Source organism: Gouania willdenowi, chromosome 5, assembly GCF_900634775.1.
Source record: "Gouania willdenowi chromosome 5, fGouWil2.1, whole genome shotgun sequence".
NCBI lineage: Eukaryota > Metazoa > Chordata > Actinopteri > Blenniiformes > Gobiesocidae > Gouania > Gouania willdenowi.
This window is the reverse complement of record NC_041048.1, coordinates 964,256-975,994: the sequence shown is the minus strand read 5'-3', so window position 1 is coordinate 975,994 and position 11,739 is coordinate 964,256. Positions and strand designations below refer to the sequence as shown.

At 37.4% G+C, this 11,739-nt stretch overlaps 1 protein-coding gene across 1 annotated transcript; it reads right to left on the bottom strand.

Annotated features, from left to right (window-relative positions):
* Nucleotides 1–238: 238 nt before the first annotated feature.
* LOC114462884 (odorant receptor 131-2-like) lies at nt 239–3,329 on the bottom strand. The gene is made up of 2 exons (XM_028445970.1): nt 3,180–3,329; nt 239–1,006 (listed from the first exon to the last, which is right to left on the bottom strand). Exons 1-2 carry the CDS (start codon nt 3,327–3,329, stop codon nt 239–241), a joined length of 918 nt encoding a protein of 305 aa, XP_028301771.1.
* Nucleotides 3,330–11,739: the final 8,410 nt, after the last annotated feature.

The following is an 11,739-nucleotide window of genomic DNA, read 5'->3' as shown; positions in this document are numbered from 1 at the left end:
AAACATTTACTTTATTTAAAAAACATGTCTAACAATGTATTCTAGGCTATTTATGCACTACTAAAAAAAAATAGTGAAAAACTTAACAACCACATTCGATATTCGGCCAAGCGTTTATATTTTACTCGGCTTCGTCTTCAACTTCAAATTTTCATTTCGGTTCATCCCTAGGATAAATATGATACTTTTGCAGAAATGCTTGAATGATGAGGAAATGTTTTTTTCTGTTAATGTTTTGTTAGCGCGGGTTAGTGCTGCACATCAGGTGCCTCTTCAGGTAGATCCTGAAGGTTTTGTCCCGCACGCCGTAGATGATTGGACTGATGGAGCGCGGCAGGAGCTGGACAATGATGTAGCAGGCAAACAGCGTGTCGGTGACGTATCTGGGGAAGTGTCTGACCAACATCTCCTGCAGCAGGGGGTTAGTGTACGTTAGCATGCACAGCGCTAGCTGGAAGCCGTGCAGCACCACCGTGTTCCTTGCCTTCTTGGTGACTTTGCTCGCCATCTTGGCCGTGAACAAGATCTTGAAGTAGGTGAAGAAGATGATGAACCAAACCACAACAAGGTACAAGATGTAGGTGACGTCGCGCCTCTTTATAATGAGCGTTAGCGGAAAGGCGTTGTTTCGGATGCAAAAGATCTTGGTGTTGAAGAAGTCCATCGGCTGCATGGCGAGCGCAATGAATAGGTCGGGCAGCACGGACAGAACGCTGGTCATCCATATCAATCCGATCAGCATCCTGGTCCTGCGCACGGTACAGATCTGGACGTAACGCAGTGGGATGCAGACGGCGATGTAGCACTCCACCGCCATGCAGGCCAGGTTCAGGGGCGTGTTCTCGGTGGTGAAGAGTGTGAGGAGGATGAACACGCAGCACACTGACACCTGCATCTGGTAGACGGTGTAGCTGATCACGAACATGGTGACCGACAGCGTCACCTGGATCATGTCGTTCACCACCAGGTGCAGGAACAGGATGTAGCGAGGGCTGGTGTAGAAGATCTGCACACATAGGACAACCATAACCATGGCAACACTCTCAACCAATGAAAGAGTCCCATTTCCACCCCATTATTCTACAAACATACCAACTATACGTTACGGAGCGCAACACAATGTAACGTATGGTAGCATAACACAACTTAACACAACACTGCAGTGTCACATAACGGAACATAAGGTTACGCAATATAACATAACACATGTAACGCTACATAAGGCAACACAATTCACTATAACATAATACAAAATAAAAATGTTACGTAGTGTAATGCAACACATCATAACGCAAAGTAAAGTAGCGCACCATAAAGTAACGCAATGCAGTGTAACAATGACTCAGCGTAACACAATAGTGATGCACAATATTATTGGTCGATATCGGTTTTAAAATGAAGTATCGGATATTATTCATATCAATATCATAAAAAGCCTTGCTTCTTAGATATTTTGTACGTATAGATGTTTATCGCCCGTAGGGAGTAGAGCAGGAGCAACAAAAAAATTACAAATATTCAGAGTTTATGGATTTTAAAACCATTATTTTTTTTTTCCTTTCATTTATAGCTGTGTTTCCATTCCAGTTTTTCTCTAAATCAAAGTGATATTTAGTTTCCACAAACTGTAATGTGTGTCTGAAGGTGTTTCTACTGAAGGTTGTTTTGGGGCGGAGCCTGGTAACTGGTGAAATCTCATCCCGTAAGACTTCTCTGCAGGACGTTCCAAACCTCCTTAGAACGTTGTTTCACGTCTAATGTGGCACTAATCATTTTAAAGGGGCAGTATTGTGAATAAATCACTTTCTCATGGTGTTGCTATTAGGGATGTAATGATTCACTCAACTCCCGATACGATTCGATTCACGATACTAGGTTCACGATACGATTTTCTCTCGATTTATTTTACAAAATGGGAATGTTGACAAATGACTGAAAAATATTCCTTTATTTTTTTGGGAAAAATACTATACTATTTTCCTTTTATTTTTCATTGTCAAAATAATCCCTTGATAAACTATTCAAAATGATGCAATTTAACTAAAAATAAATCTTGAATGAAATAAATAAAGGAATAATACAAATGAAGAAGAAACCTATTAATTTAAATTCTGGTTCTATAGTAAACAATTCAAAACTACATAATAGTTCTTTTTCTTTTTAAAAGGGCAACTGAAAATGTATTTTGTGCCTTAACAATTGGACTTTTTTTTAAAAAAAAAAAAAAACAGTCATTTTACTGTATTTACGTCAGATATTTGTTTAGACCAGCAGAGGGCGCTGGTAACCCAGTGGTCGGTTGGCATGCAGTTATTCCATCAGTGAAGAAGAGAAGCTATGCTAGCAGACAGAGCTAATAGAAAAACCTGACTTTTACAGATATTCACGTAATATTACAGATATTCTTTCGGTGCTAAAGGAGTAAAGAATCATTTATGAACATGTTTAACAGTAAATGGCGGCCAGAAAGAAAATAGTAGCAGATTCCACCCGTCACGTCCGCTTCTGGAAGGATTAATATATAGTTATATATATGGTTAAAAAAGGTACTACGATTCAATTTTCAGAGCATCGATGTGAACCGTGGTACCTATGAATCGATTTTTAACTGCCTTACGATTAATCGTTACATCCCTAGTTGCTATAGTGATAAACTTCTTTTAGCCTCATTCAGAGAAACAAAGATGAAAATGTTCTGTTTCCTCCCTTGTTATTACACATTTTGTAAAAAAGTCAGCTTTAAACGGGACAGTTGGATTTTTCTCGACGTGTGATGTCACATCATGGAAACTCCTCCTCCTGACAATCCTGGCTCCTCCTACTCTATAAGAATGTGAGCTCCTCCCTCTCAAACTACCTCATAGCTAAAACATAGCGAAAGCAGGTTAATATCACAGTTAATATATTATACAGATAATCCAGTATCTATCTACTAATAAAAGTTTGTGCGTGTGCGTGTGTGTTTAATTCAGAATTACATTTGCAATTTCAGATGAATCTAATGTGTGTATTTACCAACAGGTCAACGTGACAAAGAGTCTGTTTGTTTATTCTAATTCAGGTGTGAGGGGAATATTATCAGTGTCAGTTATCGGCCAAACCACTTAAAATATCACCATTATCGTGCATCTCTATAACGCAAACTGTGCTAATTACTCCGCAGTGCCCCCTGGTGGTACCTGGTGTTTCCTGAAGGTCTGGATGAGGCCCACGTTGATGTAGTTGATGGCAACGACGAGAACAACCACCAGCACGTTTTTAGCCACAGCTTTGGAGAAAGAATCTCTGTAGAAAAACACGGTGCTCACATTCGCCGACGACATGTTCATCTCTCCCAACGACGCTGCTCACAACACAGGTTTGACATGTTCATCAATACCTTCTCTACCGTTGTATATCTACAGTATATCATGATCATTTCCTTCCTCTGAAGGAATGTCAGCAGATTTAATATTTCATTTATTTTACATTACATTAATAATATATTACATTATATTATATTTCAATAAAAAATGATCCAAACACTGATACAAATACAGTTTCTGAAAAAAAAAACAAAACATCCATAAAATGTAAAGTCTGCAGGTTCTCATTTAAAATATGAATTCAAATAATAAACAATTAGAAGATCATTTCACCTTTAAATGTTGGGAAAAAAATGATAAAATCACTCAAGTTTTGGCGAAACCAACTGAAAATGGCACAAAACCACTACCAAAAAAAAGACAAAATAAGTTTGAAAAATGTACAAATTAAATGTGACATACAAAACATCCCAAAGAATACACACACAGACACATTTGATTTAAATAAGGACGGCATATTTACACAGAGAGACCAAAGAATGTAAAATACAAAATACAACCAAACGACAGACAATATCAACAAAAACACAAAATGTAAACAAAAATTCCAATTCTAACACAACAACATGAAAATTACATTAAAAAACACACAAAATAAGACTACAAGTACAAAACAGCGCAAAGAAAACGCACAAAAACACCAAAGAAACACACGAGAAAAAGACAAAATTAAACAAAAATAATAATAATTTAACAAAAAAAAAACACAAAATCCTAACCCTGACAGAAGAAACTGAAAATGACACAATGACATAAAAAAAAAACACACAGTTCCTCTAAGAATATACACAATTAGACCAAAACATCCCAAAGACACAGAATTCAACAAAAAAAAAAAAAAAAAAAACCACAAAAGAAATTATTTACGTGAAGAGAAAAACAAAAGAGACAAAAACTTTACACGCACACACACACACACACACGCACACACACACACACACACACACACACATATTAAGGTGTATCAAGGTGTGGGGGAATATTTACAGACTACATCTAAATACCAATATTCAGTAAAAATAATATATGAATGATCAATAAGGTGCTCAATGTGAACACACAAATCGATTTTTTTTTTTATATAAAATGAAAGTTCTGTGACTCTACTTTAAAACTGCAGGATTTATGTTGAAAATAAAAAATATACAGTTTTCTGTTTATATTCAGAGTTTAAAATGTGTTTTTCTGCTGTTGGAATAAATGTAAATGATGTTATTTATCTTAAAACTCTTCAAAACAAATATAAAGAAAATATGTGAAGAATGATAATTTTTTTATTATTAAAACTGAAATTGAAATTACTGAAATTATTTTGGCTTCTTCTTCTTTTTTTTCTTTCTTTTTTTTGTTCAAAAGACATTGGTTGATGTTTGATTTCATTCAATTTGAACAATTAACAATGTTTGGAATGTCTGAATAAATGTTTGTTTGAATAAACTTGAAACTGAAGATAAATAAACACAGAAAAATGAAAACAGACACAAATAAAAAAACACAAAACGCACAACGATACAAACGGTAAAATAATGAGAATAAAAAGACCTCACCTCAGTCCATGTGTTCAGCACCAGCAGAAGTGGTGAGCTTTTAAAGTGTGTGTGTGTGTGTGTGTCTCTCTCTGTGTGTGTGTGTGTGTGTGTGTGTGTGTGTGTGTGTGTGTGTGTGTGTGTGTGTGTGTGTGTGTGTGTCTCTCTGTGTGTGTATTTGAAAAGAGGCCGAGGAAGGCCAGGGTAGAGTCTGAAGTGGTTCTGATAGAGTTTTCACTGGAAAATATGATGTTTCTTGTTCTCTGTTTGTTCAATACATTTGAAAATATGATATTTGTCAGAATTATTTCACCTTCGTTCAAAATGGGAAACAAAAGAGTTTGAGAAGCACTGATTAAACATTCACAATCCCAGATCAGCTGTTCTCTCTCTCTCTCTGTGTGTGTGTGTGTGTGTGCGTGTGCGTGTGCGTGTGCGTGTGCGTGTGCGTGTGTCAGAATTAGCCCAGTGTTTATGGAGCGTTGAACAAACTAGTAATAATATAATAATAATAAACATATAATATTTCCAACCCAACAGTGTTTGTAATGTTCTTCCATAGATCGTTAGTGTTTATTATTAATTTTACACACATTCAGACTCCAGGACTGACCAGGGTTTTCCATTCGAGCACTTTTAAAAACCGATGAAAGCAGCTCAGCAACAGTATGGAAGCAAGGGCAGTCCTCTCGCTTCCACACAGGTGACCCCTGGCAGATGAAAACACAGACTACCTGGGTCTACAGCAGAATTCAGACTCTACCTTGGAATGATGCACATATCTGAACACTTTAGAAACAGAATCAGTGACAGACCTCCTCTGCTTCCACTTTCCTTCTATGAACTTTTAACTATTTACTAGTTTATTTTTTTACTTGTGTAGTTGTTCTAACAACTGTAAAGTTGCGTTGAGTTTCTGAAACGTGCTTATAAATAACACGTATTATTATTATTATTATTATTATTGGTGGGACAAGTGAGTGTGAAAAGGACAGTATGAGTTCTCACTTTGAAAAGGTACATTTATTTTGAAAAGCAGGAAAAACCTGAATTTTCAGCTCGTGTGCAGCATTAGCTTTACTAGCATTAGCTTTAGCAGCTAACTCGGCATTTCTAACTTGGAGAACGATGCCACATTTCCACAAAAGATCACCAAAAGGAATCAACGCTCTAACGGTAAAAATGATCTAAATCTGTTAGACTCGCTACCTCCACCGTGAGCCATGGAGAGTTTTTCCCTCTTGACCTTTGACCTCATGTGTGAGATCTAAACAAGAGCGAGATTTCCAATAATGTAAAAAGGCTAATACTCAATGGCCTGAGCCTATGCTCTGTCATTGTTTTGTCATTTTTGTGACATTTTGTTGCTGTTTTCAGGGTCCACACATTTAGAAAAAAATATTTTCCAGTCTTAAAAAGTCACTGAATAATTTAACTGTTTTGGAAAAGTTTTGTACATATAGCCTATTTTATTTTAATGTTTAAGTTATGGACACTCTGTGCCACACTGTGGCTACTAACCGTGGAAAGGCTCATTTTTGCACTCCAATGGTTTAAATCGATCTTAACGGTTCAGAACTCAGTGATGGAAATTTGGTATTATTTTGGAAAAGTTTTTAAAGGTTTTAAAAAGTTTTTAAAAATAATTGTGAAAAAGTGTGGGAACCCTGTGTTTTATGTCTTTTTGGTGTGTGTGCTTTTCTTCTGGTAGTTTTTGTATTTTTCTTTTGCTGTCATGTTTTTGCATGTGCTAAAGATTCAATAGACAATATGTTTTTTGTGGTTTTATAGACAACCTAAGAAATGACAAAATATGATCCTGTTAAGCATAAAGTCAGAGAAAACCTTAAAGAATGCAATATGAAGTGATCTCTGAGTTTTTCATTTCTCCCGTCTTTTGTTTGAGTAATTCCTGTACGTCAGACGTAGGCACTGAATCACACTCACAGTAAACGTCCAGAATGAATATAAAAATTACAAAAAAATACACCCCACAACAGCAAAATACACAAAATCACTTTAAAAACATCCAACACGACAACAAAAAAACACAAAAACAACTAGAATTGGGGGGATTTGGGAATTGGCCTGGAGTTGTAAGCGTTTTCGTATAACGGCGTAGTTATGGCGAAGGATTTTCCTGTGTCATGATAGGCCCCTCCCACTTTTCACAGCCTGCTCTATTTGCCATAGCAATGTGCTTCCATCTAATAAGATTCATCCTACAGTGTTTTGAAGTCAACACGACATATCGTCTGTCCGCTACAGCTGCTCGTGTAGGACGACCACAGAAGCGGCACCCTCTGAGAACGCAAGGCATTGTGGGTAAATTGGTTATTGTTTGTTGTTTAGCTCTGGACAGTGATCGTGTGTATCAAATATGAAGCAGTTTGAACTTTGCACTCTAGAGTTATAAGCGTTTTTGTATAATGGCGTAGTTATGGCGAGGGATTTTCGTGTGTCATTATAGGCCCCTCCCACTGGCCATGATGGGTAATTTGGTCATCGAGCGTTGTTTATGGATGGACAATCATCGTGTGTATCAAATATGAAGCAGTTTGAACTTTGCATTGAAGCGTTATAAGCATTTTCCTATTATAGCGTGCTGATGGCGAAGGATTCTCCCGTGTCATTATAGGCCCCTCCCACTGATCACAGCCTGTTGTTACTTCCATAGCAATTTGCTACCCTCTGTGTAGGTTCATCCTACAGTGTTTTGAAGTCAACACGACATATCGTCTGTCCGCTACAGCTGCTCGTGTTGGACGACCACAGAAGCGGCGCCCTCTAAGAACGTAAGGCATTATGGGTAAATTGGTTCTCGAGTTTTGTTTATGGCTGTACGGTCATCATGTGTATCAAATATGAAGCAGTTTGAACTTTGCATTCTAGAGTTATAAGCTTTTTCCTAGAACGGCGTCCTGTAAATGCTAATCGTGTACATGACCTTAAATGACACCGGTCGAAAACACAAGGCATGATGGGAAATGTTTCAAAGCAGTCATGACCAAGCTTGGTCACATGTCCTTTGTGTGAAATTTGAAGCTGATCGAAGTTTGTGTGTCAGAGTTATGGAGATTTGGAATTCTTTGCGTGCTAACGAAAATTAGCATTGCATTTTTTTGGCGGTGCCACGACCAAACCGTGACAGATACAAAAATTCTTTCGATAACTTTTCATCTTCAATGGGTCCTATGTGGTGTTGCCAAGTTTTAAGCGAATCGGATGAATCCCCTCAGACTAGATAGCGCAGATGCGTTTCGAGGGCGAAACGCCATTTTTGACCTTTGACCCAAGATGGCTGACTTCCTGTTTGGTTTTGGGCGGGGTCACAATGTAACTTTTTGCTCATTCTGGGGCGAAGACTACATGTGGCGATTTTCGTGCAAATCGGTCAGACCTGGCGGTCGTGTGGTTCCATCGTTTGTTTTGGCGGCGAAAACGCACGCCAGGCCTGAGGTGCGTGTAAATTTTGGTGAGTTTTCGGGCATTTTCAGGGGGTCGAATTAGCGATCAAAGGCGGGCGGGGTATAATAATAATAGGAAATAAAAGCGAAAACAATAGGTTCCTCTGTCCCATTCTGGGACATCGGACCCTAATTATTGGTCGTTATTCTAATGCAGACATTAATGTTGATCATGTGACCGTCAGATCAGACACAATCACATGTTTTGTGGCCCCGCCCCCTGTGATAAAAGCCAATCATTTCTGTTTTAAATGAAAGTAAATAATCAATAACTGTTGATAATTTTGTTTATAAAAACATGGCTGTGTTTTTAAATCTTTTTTCTGTTTATTTTGACCACAGAAGAAATCATTCACAACAAACCAAACGACTGCTGCTGCTAAAACACGTAAAAACTTAACCTTTATTTCTCCAAATCAACTCAGTTCTACCTTTATGGGCCTGTACTATTAAGCTAGATAATTATATCCTGGATTTCACCAAACCAAACATTGTCTGTCAGACAGAAGCTGTCCTATGAATCTAGATTACAACAAGCTGAGTTAAGCTAGTTGATTCCAGCCTGGCTACATGCGCACTCTAGTGACAGAGGAGGAGATTAGAAGAAAAAACTCCCTCTTTTTATAGAAATAAATCTCCATTAGAACCAGGTTCAGAGGTGGAGAACATCTGGTTCAACTGGTTGTTGTTAGTGAACAGAAGGACAAACAGAATAGAATAGAATAGAAGGAGTCATTAAACCTTTCACTCTGGAGATGTTCTTTAGGTGGTAGAAGATGTTTTTGTGATAGATTTGATCTGATGCTGAATGTAAGATATGAGTCAATCAGAACACCAAGGTTTTTGACTTGATCTTTATCTTCTAAAGATCCAGACTCAGATACTTGCTGACAGCAGTCCTCTTTTCATTGTTACCAAAGACAATCACCTCCATCTTGTCATGGTTTAGTTGAAGGAAGTTTTCACTCATCCATCAGTTTACTTTTTCTAAGCAGTCACACAACACCTCAATGGGACCATAGTCATCTGGTCATCTTTTACTGTGGTTGCTAGGTGACAGAGTGATGTCATCTAGAGACACTATTTACTCTGATAATTTATCTCTGAGGTGTTTTGGACCAAATAAAATCACTTTGGTTTTATTCTGGTTAAGAAGGAGAAAGTTACGACTCATCCAGGATGTGATGTCATTAAGACAAACCTGGAGTTTTAATAACTGATGAGTTTTATCTGATTTCATTGAGAGATAAAGCTGTGTATCATCTCCATAGCAATGGATATTTATATTATGTTCTCTGATAATGTTACCTAGTGGAAGCTTATATAATGTAAAGAGTATTGATGACTTTTTCAAAAATTTTGGAAACAAAAGGTAGATTAGATATTGGTCAATAAATGGACAAGTCACTTGGATCAAGGGTTGTTTTTTAAGGAGAGGTTTGTTTACAGTGGTTTTAAAGGCCTGTGGTTCATAACCTGTTACTATAGATGTGTTAATATAGTTCATCATATTAGTGCTGATTAGTGGAAGAACATCTTTAAATAGTGGAGTTGGGATTGGATCTAAAAGACAGGTTGTTGGTTTAGAAGCACTAACTATTGAGGTCAGTTCAGATAGACCAATTGGAGTGAAACTATGTAAAAAAAAGCTGCATGTTGAGGATATTTCAGGAGCTGCTTTGTTTAATAAAGTATTGATCACTCCTGCAGGGGGGACATTAGCTTTGTTTCTAATTGTTAGAATTTTATCAGCAAAGAAGTTGATGAAGTCGTCACTGCTCAGGTTGACAGGAATAGAGGGTTCAACAGAGCTGTGGCTTTTGGTGGGCGTGGCTACAGTGTTGAATAGAAACCCAGGATTATTTTTTTTTCCTCTATTAAAGTTAAATAATAGGAGGTTCTAGCTTTGTGGAGAGATTTTTTATAAGCTAACAAACTTTCTCTCCAGACAGTATGAACTTCTACCATGTTTGAGAGCCACTTCCTTCATAATTTTCATGATGTCTGTTTTAGAAGACGCAATTCAGATTTATATTAGGGGGTGACCATTTTATGACATATCGTCTTCTTTTTAAGCGAAGCAACAGCATCAGAGTTGTGTGCAGTGACAATATTGCACTGTTAATAAGATCATCTATTTTCTCTGTCGTAGGACATTGATAGTTACTCTCTGTTGAGATATCATATGGATCAGAGGTAAACAGTGATGGAGCGTCCATATTCAGATACAAAATACAGTAAGCAAAGCATTCAACTGTGAGCCAAATAGCAATATAATAATAATTTTGCCATCAAAAGCCTTGTCTCAGTGTTGTTTTTAGAAAAAGTCTGTTTTCTCAGCTTTTTGCTCTAAAACTGGTGATTTGTGTAAAACTTGCTCTATTCAACAGCTGATTATGGAAGAACGAAACGAGCTACAAACAATGGGTTAGCATGTTTAGCATTAATGTGCTTGCTAGCTGCTAAATGTTAGCATTGAGGTGCTAACTGCTACATGTTTAGCATCAAAGTGCTAGCTGCTACATGTTAGCATCAAAGTACTAGCTGCTACATATCACCATTGAGGTGCTAGATGCTACAAAGTAAGTACTGAGGTGTTAGCTGTTGCATGTTAGCATTGAGGTGCTAGCTGCTACATGTTGGCATTGAGATGTTAGTTGCTACATGTTTAGCAATGAGGTGCTATCTGCTACATGTTTAGCATTGAAGTGTTACCTGGTACATGTAAGCAATGAGGTGGTAGCTTCAACATGTTAGCATTTCGGTGCTAGCTGCTACTAGTTTAGCATTGATGTGCTAGCTGATACAATTTAGCATTGAGGTGGTAGCTGCTACATGTTTAGCATTGATGTGCTAGCTGATACAATTTAGCATTGAGGTGGTAGCTGCTACATGTTTAGCATTGAGGTGCTAGCTACTACATGTTTAGCATTGAATGCTAGCTAAGGCTAGCAGAGCTCCATTGATACACAAACTATTTTTCTAAAACATTTCACTCAACTGGGCTTTAGTTTTTCATCCAGTGTTTTTATTAAAACTAAAATTAACCACCACGAAGCACAGCAACGACTTTTCTTCTGTTTCTCCTGTTTCTTGTGTTGTTGTCTGTGCATCAGTATTATGGGTATACTGGGAATATAGAAAGAAAGAGAGTTTCTGCGCTGTTTAGAGTGAAAAAAAAAGTGACTGCATTTTTTAGGTTTTGGGTTAACTGTGTATTTTTCAGTAATTCATCAATCACAATTAAGGTGTAAAAGTCCCAGCACTAGTTTATTTTTAGTTGTTTTGTGCTTTTACACATTTCATGTCATGTTCTGAGAACATTTGGGAACATTAAGTGTCTAAAGTTCATCACTTTGTTTCTTTTCCTGCAGAAATGAG

What these genes read in the sequence shown, in the direction of transcription:
- LOC114462884 (XM_028445970.1), bottom strand. Translation starts at nt 3,329, where the DNA reads ATGAACATGTCGTCGGCGAATGTGAGCACCGTGTTTTTCTACAGAGAT. An exon ending in AGACCTTCAGGAAACACCAG is followed by an intron (nt 1,007 to 3,179) that starts GTACCACCAGGG and finishes CTATGTGTGCAG; the next exon opens with ATCTTCTACACCAGCCCTCG.